The 23,451-nt window shown below is 41.2% G+C and overlaps 1 protein-coding gene across 1 annotated transcript; it reads left to right on the top strand.

The window, feature by feature from the left end:
* Positions 1 to 5,533: 5,533 nt before the first annotated feature.
* Positions 5,534 to 11,359, top strand: LOC129717163 (uncharacterized). The gene is made up of 2 exons (XM_055667005.1): positions 5,534 to 8,938; positions 9,440 to 11,359. Exons 1-2 carry the CDS (start codon positions 5,534 to 5,536, stop codon positions 11,357 to 11,359), a joined length of 5,325 nt encoding a protein of 1,774 aa, XP_055522980.1.
* Positions 11,360 to 23,451: the final 12,092 nt, after the last annotated feature.

The raw sequence follows: 23,451 nt of genomic DNA on the forward strand, positions 1-23,451 counted from the left end.
TGAATTCTAAAACATTAGTGTTCGAATTCGTGATTTTTTAAATGATTGTTCATTTTTATTGATACAACAGCAACCAGAGTAACATGATTTTTTGGCCAACACTCTGGAAAAAGCGAAGAATGAGGCCGAAGAAAATAAATTTAAAAATAATCAAATTAAAAAGATGAACATTAAACTCAAACAATAATTTACTTCATTTGCTTTAACAAAACTCGAAATATTGCAGTCTTTCAGCCGTCTCATCGATATTGTCTTTTACAAGGTTGATGCTTTTCTTGAAACCTAGTAAAATGTCAAGGAAAAGTTTAGTCCTATTTAGTCAGTTTCCAGATGATGCATCTGGATTTGATATTGAATTAAATCTCTTTAGTTGTTTTATAAAATTCTAACTTCGAATTTGGACTGTTTTCTGTTGAGAAAAAAGCACCCCGAAAATCGCCAAGTATTTTCCAAGAAAATTTTTTTTTTCATCATGTAAATCTATTTGTCACTTTTGTCATCTTACCCTTCAGTTCGTATTTAACTAGAGTGATAATATAAATTTTCAGTAAATCTATCAAGTCTAACCCGAGCTCTTGCAGTTTTGGTGATTTTGACAGCATTTTCAAAAAAAAAAAACTTCAAGGAACGTTTTACCCCAAATTGCGTGTCTTCTGGTGAAGTAGGTAGCTCTGATAAGGTACAGTGATTATCCAAATTTTCAATAAAATCTATTAAGTCTAGCAGGAACTATAATGATTTTAGTGATTTTGACGGTTTTTTGAGAAAATCCTTCTAGGGCCGTTTTACCCCATTTGGCACTCTTGGCTTATAGGGTAACGGGGGTATTTTTGCCAGCTTTGGGAAGTGTTCGCGCAGACCATTAAAAACAAACACAGTTTTTCAACATAAATAACAACTCTATTATACCATTGTTAAAAGCTAAGTGTCTTTTTTATTGTACACCATTCAACAATGCAAAATATTGAAAAATATCCTAGAAATATCAAAATTTCTACGAAGTACTAAAAACATATTTTGGTCCACCAAATTTTTATTTTGGCCCACTTTTATATCTACAGACGTGTATGGAAATATTTCGGACTAATTTTATTTAAGATCATCATCGGTATTTTTAGAGCAAAAATAGTGGGTTTGAGGAGAACATCCTTCTGCTGTGAATTTTTGTAAATTTTAGGCATCTAAAAAGGAAATGATTTGGCTTATAGCGGTTTGACAGGCATTCTCATCTAATTTCATATCGTTAAATGTGATAAATTAAGAAGTAATTACCTGTAAATTGCCACAAGCTGCTTCTTTGTTCACGTGCAACGGCCGAACGGTAATCAAAGAGATGTCAAAACTTGGCATGGCCAAAATATGGTTGCTTCTGAAAGAGGCAAACATATTTCGGCCATGCGTTTAACCCATTTTTCAACTTTTGCCAACATGTTAGAGTATACAAACTGTTTCTATGACATTTTATTGATGTTACTACAACAACGAATTGATTCAAAAGCATACATATTTGTTACAATAGCTTCCATACTTTTACTTGTATATTACCACTTCCTCTTGACTTTGGGTTGCCTCAGCCATGACTTTGAATATGTATGAACTAATTCCAAAATAACACTACCTAGAGCCAGTTTTTCGCCGAGAATTATAGTGTAGTATGATTCTTAGGTGTGTTATTCAATGTTGCATGCATAGTTTTCTAATATTCATTGAATTTATCAGATAAAATGCGTAAAATGTTACCAGGTGGGCCAAAATATGCATGTGGGCCAAAATACCCCCGTTACCCTACATGACATTAAAGCTCTTGAGTTGTTCTACAAAACGCCATATTCAGATATTTTTTCTAGCGATGTTGAAAAGAGTAGAATTACCCTGAAAATTGACAATTTTTAAAAGAAAAATGCGTTTTTTCGTCAATTTATCTCTTTGCCATATATTGTGACCATGAGTTTTGAAGTACTCTTAGTGCAAAATAATACCACAAATTTTTAGAAAAATCCATCAAGTCTAGCAGGAGTTATTGCATTTTTTAGTATTTGGACGTTTTTGGACATATAATTTTCAAGGGCCGTTTTACCCCACTTAACCTCAATGAAAAAATTAAAATTTTGCAAAACTTCCTACCTTGAATAGACAAACAAACGCTGAAAATTTCAGCCGAATCGGAGAACATCAAAACAACATGCGGTTGCGCCTCTCGCGAACTGGCTCTTAAATTTAAAAAAGAACATGGCGATCAATATCCAATATCAGCTCTATCAGTCTCTCACTCCAACTGCGCGACGATCATTCACATTCAAACAGTGTCGAAAGAAAATTTATTTTGTAGTAAAATTTAAACTGTCCGACCTCGGCCGGACATATACCAGCTTAACTGACCTTAGAAAGCAGTAGCTGCAACCTATTTTCCAAAATAGTGCCACGAATCTATCAGTGATCGCATCCCATTAACAATGCAAGATCACTCAGACGGCCAGTGAGAACGACAAACTCCAATAGATTGATCCAATCAACCCCACCGTGCTATTCTGCTCCAATGCAATCACGATAGCGGGTAATTGTTCACCTTTATACCTCCAATTATGCGAAAATAACGATGGCGCCCTTGCGCGGTATTTGAATCGCTTTAATTCCTCCGAAATCCTCCCTAGGATCCGGCCTTTATTTTTCTACACTAGCTATTTATTTTCTACCTTCTACTTAAATCAAAACTTGGGTATTTTGGGTCTTAGCTGTTTCCTGGTGTAATTAGCGAATAGGAATGGCTCCTTCCTCTGCAGTCTAACTGGTTTTGTTCAGCTCTAGACGCCACCGGCGCCAAATAAATCCGATCTTCTCAGGTGGAACATCACGAAAACGGTCCGTAGCAACCTCCGGGATGATGATGCACTGATGCTGGTGACACTTATGCAGATGCTTGTCATCGCACCGCCCTGACGTCCCATGCAGCAATTGTTGTTGAATACCGACAGGGGTGGTTCGCTGTGGTTTGTGATATTTACTACGGTTGTGATATTCGAAGTAGCCAACCACCTTGTTCAATATATTCGAATACAAGTTTTCGAGTTATAAGTGTTAATGAAAGTACGTGAAGAATGTATGCACTCTCGAATACGCATTGGTTTGTTGGTGGTCTGTCAGTTGTATTTAGTTCTTGATGTTCGATGTAACAAATCCGGAAAGTCGTAGTAAAACGATTTTTGGTCAGTGACTGCCCTTGCACAATATTCAAACATCTCAAATCGTGTGAAGCTAGGCGAGATTTCGTTTATTAAACCACTGAAAAATACAAGGAGACATTCTCTTTGGGGGATCGTTGAAAATTCTGTCGGCCACGATCTGCAAGGATGCCGCAAGTCGTAAAATAGTGACTGTTATGAGGAAGCGTGTCGGCGAAATATTTTGGCCGATTCTTTTAGTAAAAGAGGCTCGATAGAGTGAAAATGATACTTTCACAGCTCGCTGTTCGCGAGTTTATTGTTTCTGATGAGAAACAATTTGTCCTGGAGTGTGACTGATGTTACACAAAACAATCGAATGTGGGCAGCAGCAAGAGACAACACTTCAGAGTTCTGAAGGAGTGTTCCTCGATTGCAGAGTACAGCTTGAGTGATGGTCTCGGGAGCAATTTGCAAGCGAGTAAACTTCTTCTGATTTTCATTTACAAAGACGCTGAATCTAATGCAGTTTATTATAAAACGGTAGTTTTGAAAATAAACGTTACCAAGTGTCTTCGAAATCTCTTCAGAGCTAATTACTTTATGTTCCAGCAAGACCGTGGGGCATACTGCAAACTACTGCGGTTGGTATAGGGACAAATTGAGGGACTTTTTGAATAGAAATAAATTTCCGTTAAGTTCACCTGATCTCAACTCAATAAACTTTTTTAAAAAGCAGTTATCCAGAAAATCTGGGATATAATCTGGGAATCCGTGCCGCCTGTGACAGCTTCGGAAAGCGTTTGGAGTTGGTTAAGCGAACTAAGGGAGGGGTTTTTTAAAATATATTAAAAATAGCATTGTTCGTTCCGAATATCTGCAAAAACAATACTAAGCCTGTTTGTCCTATCAATGATTTTCCACGTATATTTAACCCACTTGCCATTTTCTAATCAAATTCGTTCCACTAAACACTCGTTTGCTGGAGCATGGGACAAATATGCGTAGAACGGGTTATCATTATGGAATTTCGAAATGGTATCTGGTAAGCACTTGTAGGCTCGGATGATTGAAAGCAAAACCCTACGAATTGAGACCTAAACACGGCTAGGCACAATACAAGCTCGAAATTTTTGAATCCACTTCAAACAGAAAGAACAGTTGATTTGAGACAAGCAAATCAAACTACAAACGTAATTTCACGCACTGCACTGTTATTCTGCACTGTTCACTTCAATAAGAAATTTGAAAACATTGCCTGGCATGAAACTTCTATGATGGAAAAGTTAACAAAAATGCCTTACAAACAGAACTGTCCAAATATTCTGTGAATGAGAAGCAAGCTTTCTAAAGTATGTTGCAATACAACAATAGTTAATTTATTCATTTAAAGCTAAAAAAGTGTCACTTTAGTGACCATTTTGTCGTAAAATAGTGACTTTAGTGACTTTTTAGCGTGAATAGTGACTTTTTAGTGACTAGGTTCAAAATAGTGACAAAGTCACTAAAAACTGACTCGCCATTTGAACAACATATGTCTGTTAGTAGGAAGTAAATAAATAAATGAATAAATAAATAAATAAATAAATAAATAAATAAATAAAAAAATAAAAAAATAAATAAATAAATAAATAAATAAATAAATAAATAAATAGATAAATAAATAAATAAATAAATAAATAAATAAATAAATAAATAAATAAATAAATAAATAAATAAACAAATAAATAAATAAATAAATAAATAAATAAATAAATAAATAAATGAATGAATAAATAAATAAATAAATAAGTAAATAAATAAATAAATAAATAAATAAATAAATAAATATGTTACAACGAGCAACCGAAGTCCCCTCGAACGACCGTTACTGATAGCAACTGATAGTAACGTGAGATGGCAGAGCGAAGCGGGAAGATAGAAGGACGTCACCTATTGTTACTCTCACTGAAGTGTCTTTAGATTGAAGAGGAGTCATCAGGTTAGGAAATTAAAAGCGTTCACCCGATTGAAAAAACTTTAGAAGACAAACTTTGATCGTAGTTGATATTATATATTAAATATTAAGGTAATTCTCTCGCAATACTCTCATGTGAATTTATATAAAATAATTAAGCTTTGGAATATTATGCAATATAGTTTATATTGATTTGTCGGTTGTTACACGTGCGGAGAACATTGAAGATAAGCTCATAGGTCGGAGATCAGCATTATCGATTGTGATCGAACACCAAGATTGTGAGTAACTAAATAGAATAGCATCCGTTTAAGTTTTTAATATCAAATTAATTGCAGCTTAAAGCAATTTATGAATAAAGATTTGCTAAAGATTTGGTTACCCGAACATAACCTTTAAGAATCTTGACTTTGTCAAGATGGGTAAGGATGGAATCTCCGATCAAAATTGTCGTTCGTGTGACCGACCGGACACGGCAGATGCCATGGTGGCCTGTGATGCGTGCAACTGCTGGTATCATTTCGGGTGCGTAGGCGTAGATTCGAGTGTAGAAAACCGCCACTGGATTTGTCACCGATGCCAAGCAAAGGGTTTGCTGTCCGTGGTAACAATAAAAACACCCAATAAGGTAACAACCAGCAGATCATCGTCCATAAAAAAGGGAAAGACTGGCGGAAAACCCCTTCAGTCGCAACGTGGAAGTGCTCAATCTAACGCTCGCTCCGCGGTACTTGAAGAACAATTAGCATTATTGAAAGAGCAGGAACTTTTGCTGGAAGAGGAGCTGAAACAAAAGGAAGAGGTAGAACGCCTCGAGTTCGAGGAAAGGCAGCGGCAGATTAACGAACGTCGACGACGGCAGGAAGAGGAGGCAAAGCTAAGAGAAGAGCAGTTGGCTAAACAAAAGGCGTTGCGAGAAGAGAGGTTAAGGTTAAAAAAGGAGTCGATGGATAAACGTCAAGAGCTTATTGGGCAGCAGGCCCAGATGAGCGATGGAGGGTCAACGATCTCAGCCTTGGGAATTTCCCAAATTTTCAACGGAAGCAGGGTGCAAAAATGGTTGAAGGAAAATGAAAATTCCACGGATGTCGGTAGTAAGGACCCCTCGGGAAAAGGGACAATTAATTCGTCACAACAACCATCTTCATCATCAGCTTCTTTAGTCAGCGGGAATTCATTGCAAGGACATTCACTGTCTGTAACACCAGCTCCAGAAGATCCACTCACTCAACTCGCCCAACGAATCCGAGAAATTTCTTTAGAACTAGGAAATTTCCGGTCGCAGCCTAACCACCCATCAGTAAACCCTGCATATATGCAAATTGCAGCCCGCCAGGTTACGGGCAAGGATCTTCCAGCTTTCAGCGGAAGCCCGGAAGACTGGCCGATGTTTATTCGGATCTTTGAAGAGACTACGAATGCGTGTGGATTTTCCAATGTGGAAAATCAAGTACGGCTTCAGAAATGCCTACGGGGTGATGCTTTGGAATCCGTTCGCAGCCGGCTCCTGATGCCGGACGGCGTGCCACATGTGATTAAGACACTGGAAATGCGTTTTGGTCGTCCAGAATTGATTATTCGTTCGATGCTAGAACGTATTCATCGTCTACCCTCCCCTAAGCCAGATAGGTTGGAGACACTGATTGATTTTGGATTGGCTGTCCAGTATTTAGTCGTTCATTTACAGGCGGCCAAACAGGAGAGTCATCTTAACAATCCAACTTTGCTACAGGAGCTCGTGGCAAAGCTGCCAGTGCAATTAAAGCTTGATTGGGCTAAATATAAATTACTGAACTCGACACCCACTCTTGCTACTTTCGGATGTTTCATGGAGCAATTGATCCAAGCGGCTAGCGAAGTCTGCTTCGATGTTCCGCTCAACCAAAACGCCAAGTTTGAAAGACCGAGAAACAAAGAAAAAAATGTGGCTCATTCATACTCGCACGAAAACAAATTTGACCGACATTCCCTTTCACACTCGAAACGCAACGAATTGACAAAGAAACAAGTTAAACTTTGTCAATTTTGTAAAGAATCGGGACATCGAGTTTCAGGTTGCAAGGAATTTGCAAAAAGAAACCTAGAGGATCGTTTAAATTTCGTGCGGCAGAATAATCTTTGCAGAACTTGTTTGAATTTTCACCAGAAATGGCCCTGTAAGACTTGGCAAGGTTGTAATGTGGAAGGATGTCGGGAAAAGCATCACTATCTCTTGCATCCACCGATTTCTAGCGGTCCAGTACATCTATCGAGCAGCCATTCGTCTGTCAACCTCGACCGGCAAAATATGTTACCCTATTTTCGTATACTCCCAGTAGTTCTGCATAAAAACGGGAAAAGGCAGCTGATATTTGCGTTTATTGACGAAGGATCTTCATCGACACTATTAGACCGCTCTGTAGCAGATTTACTAGAAATAGAAGGTCCAGTTGAGCCGCTGACACTGCAATGGACTGGTAACGTTACACGGAATGAAAATACATCGCGGCGGGTGCATGTCTCTGTCTATGGAAAGGGTAAATCGCAGAAGCACCAAATCACTAATGCACGCACGGTCGATCATCTTATGTTGCCAAAACAGTCGCTATCGTATCGAGTGCTAAGTGAAAAATATTCACATCTCAGAGGGTTACCCATAGACGACTATCAGATGGTGGAACCGAAACTACTCATCGGGTTGGACAACCTGAGGCTTGGGATACCGCTGAAAATTAGAGAAGGAGGAGTAAACGAACATATAGCAGCGAAATGCAGGCTAGGGTGGACTATTTATGGCAGTGAGGTGGGACATACACCAACAGTTTCGATAAACTTGCATGTCCCGGCATGTACGGATAACGATCGAGAGTTGAATCAACAACTGAGCGACTACTTAACGCTGGAACAAGCCGGAGCGAAATTTCCATTCGACATTCCTGAATCAAAAATGGACCAAAGAGCGCGCAAATTGCTGGATGGAACGACTCGCCGAGTGGGTAACCGATTTGAAACCGGATTGCTGTGGAAGTCGGACAACGTTGAATTTCCGGATAGTTTCCCCATGGCTGTTCGGAGGCTTGAAGCGTTGGAGCGAAAACTTGCAAAGGATCCCGTTTTAAAACTGCGAGTACACGAGCAACTAGATGAATATGTGACAAAAGGTTACTGTCACCGCGCAAAGTCGGACGAGTTAGCAACTGCCGATAACAAGCGCGTCTGGTACCTACCTCTTGGAATTGTCGTCAGCCCAAGGAAACCAAATAAGGGACCAGATTTGCTTACACCCCTCATTGCTGTTCTGAGTCATTTTCGCGAACACAAAATCGCGATCACCGGAGATATAAAAGAAATGTTCTTGCGTATGCTAATATGCGCCGAAGATCGGCAATCACAACGATTTCTATGGCGGAGAAAATCCGACGATCCCCCCCAGATTTATATTATCGATGTGGCTACGTTCGGGTCTACTTGTTCCCCGAGCTCAGCTCAATTTGTAAAAAATAGGAACGCGATGGACTATATGGAAGAGTTCCCCAGAGCAGCAACAGCAATCATAAAATATCACTACGTTGATGACTATCTCGATAGTTTCGCAACGGTAGAAGAAGCTATCGAAGTAGCGAAGCAGATGAAGCACATTCATGAAAAAGGGGGCTTTGAGATTCGTAACTTCCTGTCTAATTCTGGTCAGGTACTTTCCGCAATCGAAAATACGTCGCGGGACGAGTCGAAAGAACTCAGCATCGTAAGAGTAGAAAAAACAGAATCCGTGCTGGGAATGCGATGGAATCCGCTCGCAGACGTTTTCTCATACGCACTGTCACCTAAAGTGGAGGTTATGAAGGTAATGGAACCCACACACATACCAACTAAACGTGAGATGTTAAAGCTCGTGATGAGCTTGTTCGATCCACTCGGATTTGTAACTTTCTTTCTCGTCCACGGACGAATCTTAATACAAGACGCGTGGGCAGCTGGACTTGACTGGGACTCCCCAATAAATGATCGATTACTCAAAAAATGGCGTCTATGGCTCAGTCAATTTCCCTCATTAATCAACCTTCGGATCCCACGTAATTACTTCAGAAATAAAATGAACGAGTCCAAAAATCTTCACGTATTCGTTGATGCAAGTAGAGAGGCATACGCTAGTGTGGCATACATCACAGCAACAGGACCAGAAGGGATCGAAGTCGCACTTGTTTTAGCTAAAAGCTACTTTTAGGTACTTTCAGTTCCACGTCTCGAACTTAAAGCTGCGGTTTTAGGAACACGTCTCGCTGAATCAGTAATCTCGTCGCATTCGTTTAAAATAGATCAAAGATTTTTTTGGACTGATTCGAAGACAGTCCTCGCTTGGATCAATTCAGATCACCGAAGGTATCATCAGTTTGTGGGTGTTAAAATCGGTGAAATATTATCGTCAACTCGTATGAGCGAGTGGAAGTACGTTCGATCAGGGCAGAACCCTGCTGATCCTGCCACTAAGTGGGGAACAGGGCCGAAGTTCGACCTAGAGAGCTTGTGGTTCCGTGGTCCCCCCTTCCTGTATTGTCCTAAAGATGAATGGCCGGAAAATCGTCGCTTTACGACCTACACAGAATTAACTAATGTACAACATGTGCACTGGGAAGCTCCGCAGCCCCTCATCGATGTAACTCGCTTCAGTAAGTGGGAAAGACTTCAACGAACACAAGCATATGTGGTACGATTCATTGAGAATTATAAACGGTTGCGGAAGGGAGAACCGATTCAACGTGGTGAACTCTCGCAAGAAGAGTTACAACGAGCCGAAAAATTGCTGTGGAAACAGGCTCAAGCAGACGTCTTTGCGTCGGAGAGGAAAATTTTATTGGACACTCAAGGGGACCCTCACGCGCGTCACAATGTGGTACCAAAGACCAGCTCTATACATAAATTATGGCCGTACCTAGACGAGGATGGATTAATTCGAATGCGGGGTAGAATTGGTGCTGCGTGGTACGCACCGCACGAAGCTAAGTACCCCGTGATTTTGCCAGCTACCCACTTAATATCTTCTCTCCTTACAGACTGGTTCCACCGTCGCTACTGTCACGCCCACCATGAAACCGTCGTGAATGAAATGAGGCAACGTTATGAGATACCGAAACTAAGAGCGTTGCTCAAACGAACAGTCAAAGGCTGTTTCACCTGTCGATTAGAAAAAGCCACCCCTCTACTACCACCTATGGCACCGTTGCCGGAACAACGACTGTCTCCGTACATGAGACCGTTTACCTACGTCGGGGTAGATTATTTTGGACCCCTGTACGTGAAAGTAGGTCGCACGGAAGTAAAACGCTGGGTTGCACTCTTCACATGTATGACAGTGAGGGCAATACATCTCGAAGTGGTACACAGTTTGTCGAGCGAGTCATGCATAATGGCAGTCAGGCGGTTCGTTGCCGGGCGGGGCGCTCCCGTCGAATTTTTCAGCGACAACGGAACCTGTTTCGTTGGAGCAAACAAACAGCTACAGCATGAGATACAGTCCAGAAACGAAGCATTGGCAACGACATTCACAAACACGAATACGCGTTGGAAATTTAACACCCCAGGAGCACCCCACATGGGAGGGGTCTGGGAGCGCTTGGTACGCTCGGTTAAGCAAGCTATTGGCACGATTATCGATGCACCCCGTAAACCGAACGATGAAACGCTTATGACAATTCTTTCGGATGCTGAGTCGATGATAAACTCGAGACCCCTGACTTACGTGCCCTTGGAAACCGCCGATGAGGAATCGCTGACTCCAAACCACTTCTTGCTTGGGGGTTCGTCAGGCGTGAAACAGCCACCGTCGCAACTAGTAGACTATCGCCCTACTCTTAGAAATAGCTGGGCTCTTGCTCAACACATCACGGACACGTTTTGGAAAAGGTGGATTAAAGAGTACTTGCCGGTCATAAGGAGACGAGGTAAATGGTTTGAAGAAGTTCGCGAGATCCAAAAGGGCGACTTGGTGTTGATGGTAAGCGGCGCGGTGCGAAATCAGTACGTAAGAGCGAGAGTTGAAAAGGTATTCCTGGGACAAGATGGACGAGTTCGCCAGGCACAGGTGCGCACAGCAACAGGCGTATATAAACGGCCGGTGATTAAGCTGGCATTGCTCGACGTTTTACCGGATTGTGAAGCCGCTGAGGACTCATCAGGAGGTGCAGATCATCACCAGTCTTCACGGGTGGGGGATTGTTACAACGAGCAATCGAAGTCCCCTCGAACGACCGTTACTGATAGCAACTGATAGTAACGTGAGATGGCAGAGCGAAGCGGGAAGATAGAAGGACGTCACCTATTGTTACTCTCACTGAAGTGTCTTTAGATTGAAGAGGAGTCATCAGGTTAGGAAATTAAAAGCGTTCACCCGATTGAAAAAACTTTAGAAGACAAACTTTGATCGTAGTTGATATTATATATTAAAGATTAAGGTAATTCTCTCGCAATACTCTCATGTGAATTTATATAAAATAATTAAGCTTTGGAATATTATGCAATATAGTTTATATTGATTTGTCGGTTGTTACACGTGCGGAGAACATTGAAGATAAGCTCATAGGTCGGAGATCAGCATTATCGATTGTGATCGAACACCAAGATTGTGAGTAACTAAATAGAATAGCATCCGTTTAAGTTTTTAATATTAAATTAATTGCAGCTTAAAGCAATTTATGAATAAAGATTTGCTAAAGATTTGGTTACCCGAACAAAATAAATAAATAAATAAATAAATAAATGAATAAATAAAAACTAGCTCTGAATTTTTTTTTCCGTAATTTCTTTCTAAATCATCAGTATTACAATAATGGTATGGGACGATCATTGTTGAAGATTACACTGGTTGACAAAAAGAAAATTAGTTGGTCATTACGTGACGCACTGGCATTTAACAACTTAAGGTGAAACTGGAAGCAGTTACAGAATGGTACTGGCTTCGATGATGCTAAAGATTGTTTAGATTTCTCTTTATTTGCCAAAGATCAGTTTAGTACCAGTTAACAAACCATCAATCATGAATGCAAAAACAACCCTGGCTTCATACACTAGAGGCTATACTTTTGATTACACTCGAAAAAACGATCCAAAGCACAATTTTTCACATTTATTTAGAACCATCGTCACTTCTTCTTCTTTGATGTTGGCAGCGATATTTTGCGGAGAAAATACACTATTTTTAAACACCCTACATCGCATTCCAATCTCCATGGATCACTCTAATAGATTGATCGATAGTACTTTACACTTTGATTCGACCGATTTTAAATTGAGATAAAACGTATACTTTTTGATACAACCTACACTGAAAAACACTGAAAGTGAACCCCTGGTTTACTGCTTGTCGGTGATGGTGCTCGGAACTTTTCTTCTCCATAATCATCAATATTTTGCATCAGTGTTGACAAAATAATATTTCAATAGATATAATATCAGTAAAGATATGTTAGCTTGTTATGCGGAAAACCTTTCATGTTATGTTACCAATTTGATTCCGTTCTACTAATTCTACTAATGTCAAACCCATATCAAACTTTGTTACTAACGTATCAGCTTTATAACAAAATAAGACAGCGTATAAAACAGTAAAATAACAACCATTGTTAGAAACATTAGCTTTTGACAGAGACGAACAATTTATTTCAAGATTTGTTATTACAGCTCATTCAGATTCAATTTTGTTATCAAAAGCATATGGGAAAATACAAAATCAAATCAAAATATGTTATTTGTATCTCCTGTTGATAGAATTTTGTAATCTTTTAGTTATGCTCTTCTGATCGGGATGGTACTAGAAAATATTTAAAAAATATATTTAAACATTCCTTCAGTGAATTTGCAAATATTCATTCCATCTCATTCATTCCAAGTGGTTGTCTCCCTATAAAATCGCTACTGTGTAGAAGAAGTCGAAAAAAGCATTGCTCACTCGGTCACGTTTCAAAGAGTGCGAAGTGCGGTGTGAAGACAGTCTGGTAATCCGCAGTAAAGGTCAACCTGCTATTGTGCTATAACTGTGTCACTGCGAAGCTGCCCGTTCCAGTAGCGAAAGACTTGGTGATTGTGCTATTGAAGACAACAAAGAAGAAGAGGTACGTGATTCTTTGCCGTGACGTGACAGAAATCACAAAAGTCAGACCAAACAAGCTCCGTGTCGTGGTCAATGATCTGGATCAGGCCAACGATATAGCTTGCTCCGAGATCTTGACTCGCGAGTATCGCGTGTATGTACTCGCACGAGACGTGGAGATCGACGGTGTAATAACCGATTCGAGTGTGTTTGTCGAGTGTATTCTGGGAAGCGGCACCGGTTGTTTCAAGAATTACAATACTTAGGCGAAGATATTGGATTGTAAGTAATTACGGTCTATGTCGCTCGTCTGCGGTAAAAAAGTATACGCTCCGTCAGACTCGTTTCGCGTTACGTTTGCCGAATCTGCTCTCTTCTAGGGATCAAAAAGTGCTATTCATTCTATCGTATTAACCTCCCGTCGCATGTAAAATGACAATACATGGAAAAGAGCTTTGTAATACCTCAATATATATTCCCCCAGAGCACATGTTGGGCAACGGCTGCTCTTTAATTTATTAGAAATTCTTCCCTCACCACGTTTGATTTTGGGGGACTTCAACTATCATGGCGTGGCTTAGGGTTCCTCTTACAATGATAACCGCTCCTCTTTGATCTATAACCGTTGCGATAACTTTGAAATGACAATTTTAAACAACGGTGAAGTGACACGTATTCCGAAACCTCCAGCACGTCCAAGTGCTTTGGATTTATCCCTCTGTTCGACGTCGTTACGGTTGGATTGCACATGGAAGGTAATCCTTGATCCTCACGGTAGCGACCACTTGCCTATTCTTATTTCAATTACTAACGGGTCAACTCGCATGTGACCAGTTGATATTCCGTATGTCCTCACACGGAATATCGATTGGAAGTTATACGAGGTAATGGTTTTAGAAGCTGTCGAGTCGATTCAACATCATCCACCACTTGAATAATGCAACCTCCTCGCAGGCTTGATTCTCGACGCCGCGTTGCAAGACCAAACGAAGAAATATCTCGGCGTAACGATCAAAGAGCAGCCTTCTACTCCGTGGTGGGACAAAGAGTGCTCCGATGTCTACACGAAAAGATCCGATGCGTATTTAGCCTTTCGGGATACAGGCAGCTCCAGCGACTACATACGGTACTCGGAGGTTAATACTAAGCTTAAAAGCTTGTCTAAAGCAAACAAACGCGGATATTGGCCACGGTTCGTAAACGAAACGTCGAGGGAGACATCAATGAGCACTTTTTGGGACACAGCCCGAAGAATGCGGAATCGTGTAGCGGTCAACGAAAGCGAGGAGTCTTGAAATAGGTGGATATTTGATTTTGCCAGGAACGTATATCCGGACTCTGTTCGTGCGCAAAACTTTGTTCGCGATGCGTCTCCGGGCCACGACGCGATAGTATCACCTTTTTCGATGGCAGGATTTTCAGTTGCCTTCCTGTCCTGTAACAATAACGCACCTGGGTTAGATAGAATCAAACTCAACTTATTGAATAATCTACCCGGCAATGCCAAGAAGCGCTTGTTGAACTTGTTCAATAAGTTCCTGGAGCAAAACATTGTACCGCAGGATTGGAGGCAAGTGAAGGTGATTGCCATCAAAAATCCAGGAAAACCAGCTTCTGATCACAATTCTTAAAGGCCGATTGCAATGCTATCCTGTATCCGGAAATTGATGGAAAAAATGATACTCCGTCGTTTAGACCATTGGGTCGAATCAAATGGTCTACTCTCAGATACTCAGTTTGGCTTCCGCCGAGCCAAAGGGACGAATGATTGTCTTGCGTTGCTTTTAACTGATATTCAGCTGGCGTATGCTCGCGAAGAACAAATGTCGTCAGCGTCCTTAGACATAAAGGAGGCTTTTGATTCCGTTTCAATTGACATTCTTTAGGGTAAACTTCACCGACAAGGATTTTCAGCAATTTTAAACAATTTTTTGCATAATTTGTTGTCCGAAAAGCTTATGCATTTTACGCATGGCGATTTGGCAAATTTTCGTATTAGCTACATGGGTCTTCCCCAGGGCTCATGTTTAAGCCCCCTTCTTTACAATTTATTTTTATGTTATTTTTATATCGACGAATGTCTGGCAAATTCATGCACGATAAGACAACGCTGTCGTATCTCTGTAACAGGAGCCAAAGCTGCCGATTTGTAAGGACCATTGCAAGATACCTTAGACAATTTGTCTGGTTGGGCTTTACAGCTAGGTATCGAATTCTCTCCGGAGAAGACTGAGATAGTAGTTTTGACGTGGGACTACGTCTTTGTTTTCTATACTGGGATGCATTCTGTAAAATAGGAAACGAAACTGGCAAATGTTACGTCAGATTTCAAACGATAATAACAGCATAACCATATGCTGGATAACAATAGTCAATATATTGTTGGATAGATAAAATGTGTAACAATTTTCTAATATGCTAGTCATCATTATTATTTCACTGCTCAACGGTGAAAATTGATAAAAAGTTACAAGAAACTTTCCGCGAACAATGAACCAATCACACGCGAGCATTCCTAGCACAGACGATGTGAATGGACACCAACCATTCCCTGTAATATTCTCTGTATCAACATCAAAAAAAAAAAAAAATGGACAGAGTTTCCCCGTCCCAAAAGGTCAATTTAAGTTTACTTCCATGAACTTAGACAAATTTGATATCCCGAAGGTGAAGATCTTTCGAAAAGTTTTGAAACAAGCCTTTTTCTTGAACAATATCCAAACCTGCTGTCAGATCATAATTAAAACTGATGTCTGGAAAGAAAACATGCTGGTAAAAGCAACAATACCGTACAGTATAATATACATATTATATGGAGCAGAGCGCCGCTGGTCACTCGTCCTCTGTACGACTCTATTTCCGTGAAATCTGGGAAAAACTGCATAGTATAGATAGTAATTAGAAGTTTATCTCATGAATGTTGTTACCTTAACAAAAACATAAACTACTCAAAAAGAATTGAGCATTTTTACAACGGTCATAAGATTTTTTGTTTTTTCGCATTTTATCTTCGACATTCACTAAATGATCGATTCTGAAAATACAAATTAATAGAAGCTTAAGAGCCAGCGAATGCTTTTTTCACATTTCAACATTGTTAGATGATATATTTTTATTTACAACCTAACAAATAATATTCTTACGTATATTAGCTGTCTTCGTAATGCAGTGAATGTAATTATTGGTAAATGAAAAAAAAACTTGTCAAACAAGAAACAGAAATTAATCATTTCGAACTTTAACTTTCTTGTAATTGTTGATTGATATGATTTTTCGCTGAAAATTGTTGATAATTTTGTTCAACATATCTTCTTATGTTTCCCTATGAGTGAACCTATGTAACGGCGTCGAAGTTATTTTCATAAAAAGATTTATATAATAAATTTAATTTGATCAGAGTTAAATAAGACAAAATCATGTTTTATGATAACGTAGGTATTGTTGGATTTGGTATATGAGGAAAAAGAGTTAATACTGATTCAGACACATTTCGAGTATTTCTTGGTGCTTCTTCAATAACAACGACACGCTTGTGCCTTGTTAAATAATTGTTGTTCGCACAAAAAAACACTACACAATATTGTTAAGTGTAATCTAAGTTCTTTTGAGTGTTGTTCAATATATTTCTAAAAAAAATTATGGGGAGGCTGCGTATAAAAAAATACTCAAATCACAGAACAAACGAATTGTTGCTGTCTGCAGATTCTGTAACCTTTGTAACTGAAAATCCTTCTAATTACAGTGTTTAGTCCCACGTTACCATTTCATACAACCCTAGGCTGTATACCTTGTAGTATTTTCTAGGAAGCATGAACCTGCTCAGCTCCAACCACAATTAATGGGTAAAACGATTTCTCTGGTTTTGGTACACAAGTATCTTGGTGTCTGGTTCGACTCTAAAGGCACTTGTCATATTAGGTATCTGATGAAAAAATGCCAACAAAGAGTGAATTTTCTCCGTACAATAACCGGATCATGATGGGGAGCCCACCCAGGAGACCTTATAAGGCTTTACCAAACAACGATATTGTCTGTTATTGAGTACGGGTGTTTCTGCTTCCGCTCCGCAGCAAACACACATTTGATCAAACTGGAGCGAATACAATATCGTTGTTAGCCTATCACATTAGGTTGCATGCAGTCGACCCATATGATGAGTTTGGAGGTCTTAGTTGGAGTTCTAACTTTGAAAAGCCGCTTTTGGAGCCTGTCTTCTCGTATTCTTATCAAATGTGAGGTCTTGAACCGTTCTGTGATTGAAAATTTTGAAAGGTTAATCTAACTTAATTCTCAAACCCGTTTTATGACATTGTATTTCAATGACATGTCCCAGAATATTAACCCTTCTTCGAAAATTCCAAATCGTATCCAAATATCCAATTTTGGGGTGCTTTTTCGCCGCTTGCCGATAGCTCGTTCCAAAAGTGCAGTTTTGAGAAACAATGTATGACAAACTTGTAGTCTCTAAGTAGTACTACAAGTTCGTCGAATAGTACAATGCTATTGCTCTTAAACCTGAAGTGTGAGTGCCCATATTCAACGCAATATTCATTATGATATCTACCACGAATATTGGCTGAATGGCTTACTGAATATGGGCTCTCACACTTTAGGCATAAGAGATAGAGCACTGCTTTCTTCGACAAACTTGTAGCATTACTTAAGGACTACAAGTTTGTCGTACATCATATTTCAAAACTGTACTTGTAGAGCGAATTATCGGCACGCGACCAAATGAATGGAAATGACACCCCAAAATTGAATATGCAACCTTGCGTGTCAACTTATCAAATACAGTCCCTCTACAATTATGGGTCAGTCAACGTGTTGTCTGAATGTTCAAAAATAGATATGAAGTCGGAAAAGTCATCAACTACGAATGTTTTACTTTCTATCTCTGTGTTCTGATGTGTACTTTCGATTAACAATTAGTTTCACTGCTGTTGATGCGTGTAAATCTGTTAGGAAGAAAAATATCACTTACATAGAAAAAGACACAATTATGGGTCACTTTTGGCATTCAAAATCATTTAGTGTATAAAATCGTTAAAATACATAATGCAAGCTATTTTATTGTTGTAAAAGCTCGATAATAAGTTATTTTATTCAGTCTTGATGCATTATCATGTAAAAGTAATAAAACAGCCAAAATATGGACTGACCCACAATTGTGCACTGCAAAATGTAGCATTACTACAATTATGGGTCACCTCACTTATTGTACCGAACAGAATTATAGTTTTTAGTGACATTTTCAACTTTAAATCATTTTAATCGAATAAATTAGGTTATAAGTGAGTTACAAAAAATACTACTGCTAATGAAAATTGTTCAGTTTTATGAGGATAGACGCATTTGCGTAAAAGTGACCCATAATTGTAGCTTACCCATAACTGTGGAGGCACTGTACTTCCCTTCTCTCTGCTCGATACCGGGCAATGAGAAAGCGGACTCTTTGGCTAAGGTGGGCGCATCTAACGGTGGAATTTATGAAAGACCTATTGTTTTTAATGAATTCTTCGCATTTGTACGTCAGAACACGATCATCAGTTGGCAAAATTCTTGGACCAGAGGGGAAATGGGAAGGTGGTTACATTCCATTATACCCATGGTATCGACGAATTCATGGTTCAAGGGGTTGGATGTAGGTCGAGATTTTCTTTGCGTGATGTGTGGACTTATGTCCAATCACTGTAGATTTGATGCGCATCTCCGTCGTATTGGGTTCGGGGAAAGTGGTATCTGTGCCTGTGGTGAAGGTTATCACGATCACGTTGTTTGGTCATGCCCTGTACACCGTGACGCCAGGCCTAAATTAATAGCTTCCCTCCGGGCCGAGAGCAGTGGATCAGCTGTTCCTGTTCGTGATGTTTTGGCTAGGGGTGACCTACCTTACATGTTCCTTATATACATTTTCCTGAATTCCATCCATGCCCCAGTCTAGTCCCATTTCTTTCCACCCACATTCAACAAAACGGTAAGAACACAAATAAGCACTGACGAAGTGCAAGTGACAAGTGAAAAGTGGTAGAATTAAATAGTGAAACGGACAAAAAGTGTAATGTGTAGTGTAAATATTCTATCAAGACGCTCGATCAGAAGTTAATAAATTTTAACATTGCATCCAAGCCTTCTGAGCCAAAAAAGTTTTTGGGGTTGAAGAAGAAAATAGCAAGAATTCATAAAGACATAGCTTTTCTAAACTGCCCATAATTCAAAAATTAGCTAATATGCCATAGGCATCAAATCGCGAAAAACGCATTTTAAAGTTTTTTGTCAGTACAACATATTTTGACTGTCCATGACAACTTTTTTATTGAGTATATCACCCTTCATATATGCTGGAACCTTACCGTTGAGTTGAAACAGAGAAATCTGCAGGAAAATTCCATCCACCACGTATTTCTAACGCAGTAGCCGTTTTTTCAATTATAAACGAAAGGTCTTTCGACAAAACGGTGTGCGATTTGGCTAATATCCATACGATGTGAATGTGAATTAGGGTAACGGGGGTCGCTACTTACTTACTTTTATGGCGACAGATCATTGAGATCCTATGCCGAATCCAGAATACGTCTCCACAAAACTCGGTATTGGGCTGCTACTCTCCAGTCTCCCCTTACACCCGCTGCTCTGGCATCCTCGTCGACAGCACACATCCACCGCGTGCGCGGTCTGCCTCGAAGTCGTCGGCCTCTATCCGGTTCTCTACTAAATATTATCTTTGCCGGTCGCTCATCCGCCATCCGTGCTACATGGCCAGTCCACTGTAACTGTTTCATCAGCTTGACAATATCAGCGAGTTTGTATACTTCGTACAGCTCGTGATTCAGGCGCCTGCGCCACACCCCGTTCTCTGGTTTGCCTCCGAGTATTGATCGCAGGATTCTACGCTCGAAGACCCCAAGCGCTCGTTGATCGGCCTCCTTCCACGTCCACGATTCATGTCCGTAGAGCGCCACCGGGAGGATCAGAGTCCTATAGAGCGCAAATTTCGTACGGATCTGTAGGCTACGGGACCTAAGCTGGCTACGCAATCCGTAATAAGCCCTATTCGCCGCCGCAATCCGCCTCTTCACTTCGCGGCTCACCTCGTTGTCACATGTCACGAAAGTACCAAGATAAATAAATTCGTCGACCACTTCGAAAGTATCCCCATCCATCTTCACCGCAATACCAACACCCGTAGAACTACCACGCTGTCTGCCAGCCACCATGTACTTCGTTTTGGCAGTGTTTATGGTGAGTCCAATTCTCGCAGCTTCCCTTTAGAGAGCCGTAAAGGCCTCCTCAACTGCTCTACGGTTAACACCAATTATATCAGTGTCGTCCGCAAAGCCCAGAAGCATGTGAGACTTAGTGATGATGGTGCCGCTCCTCTGCACACCTGCCCTTCGTATCGCACCTCTCAAAGCTATATTGAACAGCAAGTTCGAGAGCCCGTCACCTTGCTTCAGACCATCTAACGTCCTGACGCATGATGTAAAACCGTCGAGCGTCGCACGTATCAGTTTAATCAGTTTAGTTGGGAAACCATGTTCTAGCATTATTTGCCACAGCTCGTTGCGTTTCACTGTATCGTACGCCGCTCGAAAGTCTATAAACAGATGATGTGTCTGCAGGTTGTGTTCTCGAAACTTGTCGAGGATCTGTCTCATGGTGAATATTAGGTCCGTTGTAGATCGCCCCACTCGAAAACCGCATTGGTATTCTCCAACAAAGGCTTCCTGCAACGGCCTCAGTCGCTAGAACAGGATACGGGAGAAAATTTTGTAAGCGAAATTGAGGAGGGTTATGCCTCGATAATTACTACACTTGAGTCTATGTCCTTTCTTATAGATAGGGCATATGAGTCCTTCCAATCAGTCCGTAGGTAGTTGTTCCTCAGACCATACCCTTAGGTGAATTGCACTACACAGCCGCTCGCTCCCAACTTTGAAAAGTTCGGCCGATAAGCCGTCCTTCCCAGCGGCTCTGTTGTTTTTTAGCTCTTTGCAAGCATTCTTCACCTCGTCCAATGTTGGTGGGTTCACAGCTTGTCCGTCCTTCCCAATTTCTATCCTGTTCCCCTCGACGACTCTCCTCCCTTCCTCGCCGTTCAACACCACTTCGAAATGTTGCTTCCAACGCCTGGCCACATTCGATTTATCGGTAATCAGGTTCCCCTCCCTGTCATTCCACATGGCAGGTACTGGCACGGTCCGGTACCTGATTCCGTTGATCGTTCTATAGAAGCTCCTCGTGTCGTGCCTGGTGAAGCAATTCTCCGCCTCCACGAGGACGCGATCGTAGTGCTCACCTTTCTTACGGCGATGAAGCCTCTTTTCGGCAGCTCTTGCCTCCCGGTATTTCTCCCGCATCTGACGCGTTACACGATTAGCTGCTACTAACGTGTTGGCGTAGGCTCGATTCTTCTCCTCCGTCACCTCTAGGCACTCAGCATCGAACCACCCACTACGCGTGGTTCCCGTTGACATGCCTATCACTTCTCGCGCTGTTTCGCTGACCGCATCATGGATGTGCTTCCACTGCTCGTTCAGGTCCACTCCAGCTGGTCCACCGATCCGTCTATCAACTTTCCGAGTATACTCTGCAGCAACTCCTTCCGCTGATAACCTCTGGATGTCCAGATGTATCTTCCTCGCCGATCTCGATTTAAATACATTGGACAACCGGGCGCGAATCTTGCCTACCACGAGATAGTGATCCAAGTCGATGTTTGGCCCTCGAAAGGACCGCACATCTATGACGTCTGAAAAGTGCCGGCCGTTGATCAGCATGTGGTCGATCTGAGTGCAGGCCTCTCCATTGGGGTGTCTCCAGGTGTGCTTCCGAATATTCAGACGTGCAAAATGGGTGCTACAGATGGCCATTCCCCTGGTCACGGCGAAGTTCACTAGCCTCAAGCCGTTGTCGTTGGTGGTAGAGTGAAGGCTTTCCCTACCAATAACGGGACGAAAGAACTCCTCTCGTCCGACTTGTGAGTTCGTATCTCCGATGACGATCTTTATATCGTGTTGTGGGCATTCTCCATACGTTTTCTCGAGGAGCTCATAGAACTCTTCTTTTAAGTCATCGGTTTTATCGTTTGTCGGCGCGTACGCGTTGATAAGGCTGTAATTGAAGAATCTGCCCTTGATCCTCAATACGCATAGACGGTCATTAATAGGCCTCCACCTAATAACACGCTTCATTTGATTTCCAAGTAGTACGAAACCGACGCCCCGTTCCGCTCTATCGCCGCCACTGTAGTAGATGTGATATTTGAAAGAAGTGCCCGCGGTTGCATCGACCGCCCGGAATTCACGTTCCCCGGTTTTAGGCCAACGCACCTCTTGTATGGCTGCTACCTCCACTTTTGCCTTCCGTAGCTCTCTGGCCAAGATGCCCACGCGTGCCGGTTCGAGCAGAGTCCTAACATTCCAAGTACCAAGTTTCCAATCGTTGTCCTTCTCCGTTTGCCTAGGTCTATACCGATTGTTACGATTCGTATCATTCTCTGGATTGTTCGTAGTATGTTTATTTTCAGCATGCTGCCTTACTAGGGCTGCGATGCCTAGTCTCGCGACAGGGCTGCCGTCTTGGGTGTAGCTGGCGAGACACCGCATTTCATAGTTCAGCCGTCCGCTCCGGATCAGTCGCTGTTTGCGCCGCCCTGACCTGGGGAACAGACGCTCAGGCAAGCTGCTCTCCTAGGAGAACAACTCCCCCTTCCCTGTCAGCATACGACCAAGTTCCCACCGGTTCACCGATCTTCCCTTGGCTGCTCGTATCCCAGTCGGTACCACGTGGAGGTAGGGATAGGAGTTGCTGGGCATTATGCTATGGACCACACTGGGGTCTATTTTATGCCAACTAGTACGGGTGTACTGCTGGTACGCATTGCCCAGCCGTTTACCAACCAACGGGGGTCGCACAGTTCATTAAAAAAACAAACACAATTTTTCAACATAAATACTTACTCTATTATACCATTGTTGAAAGCTAAGTGTCTTTTTTAATATACACCGTTCAACAATACTGGAAAATATCCTGAAAATATCAAAATTTCTACGAAGTACTAAAAACATATTTTGGTCTACCAAATTTTTATTTTGGCCCACCTTTATATCTAGAGACGTGTATGGAAATAGTTCGGACTAATTACATTTAAGATCATCATCGGTATTTTTAGAGCAAAAATAGTGGGTTTGAGGAGAACATCCTTCTGCTGTGATTTTTTGTAAATTTTAGGCATCTACAAATGAAATGATTTGGCTTATAGCGGTTTAACA

This window comes from Wyeomyia smithii, chromosome 1 (genome assembly GCF_029784165.1).
Source record: "Wyeomyia smithii strain HCP4-BCI-WySm-NY-G18 chromosome 1, ASM2978416v1, whole genome shotgun sequence".
NCBI lineage: Eukaryota > Metazoa > Arthropoda > Insecta > Diptera > Culicidae > Wyeomyia > Wyeomyia smithii.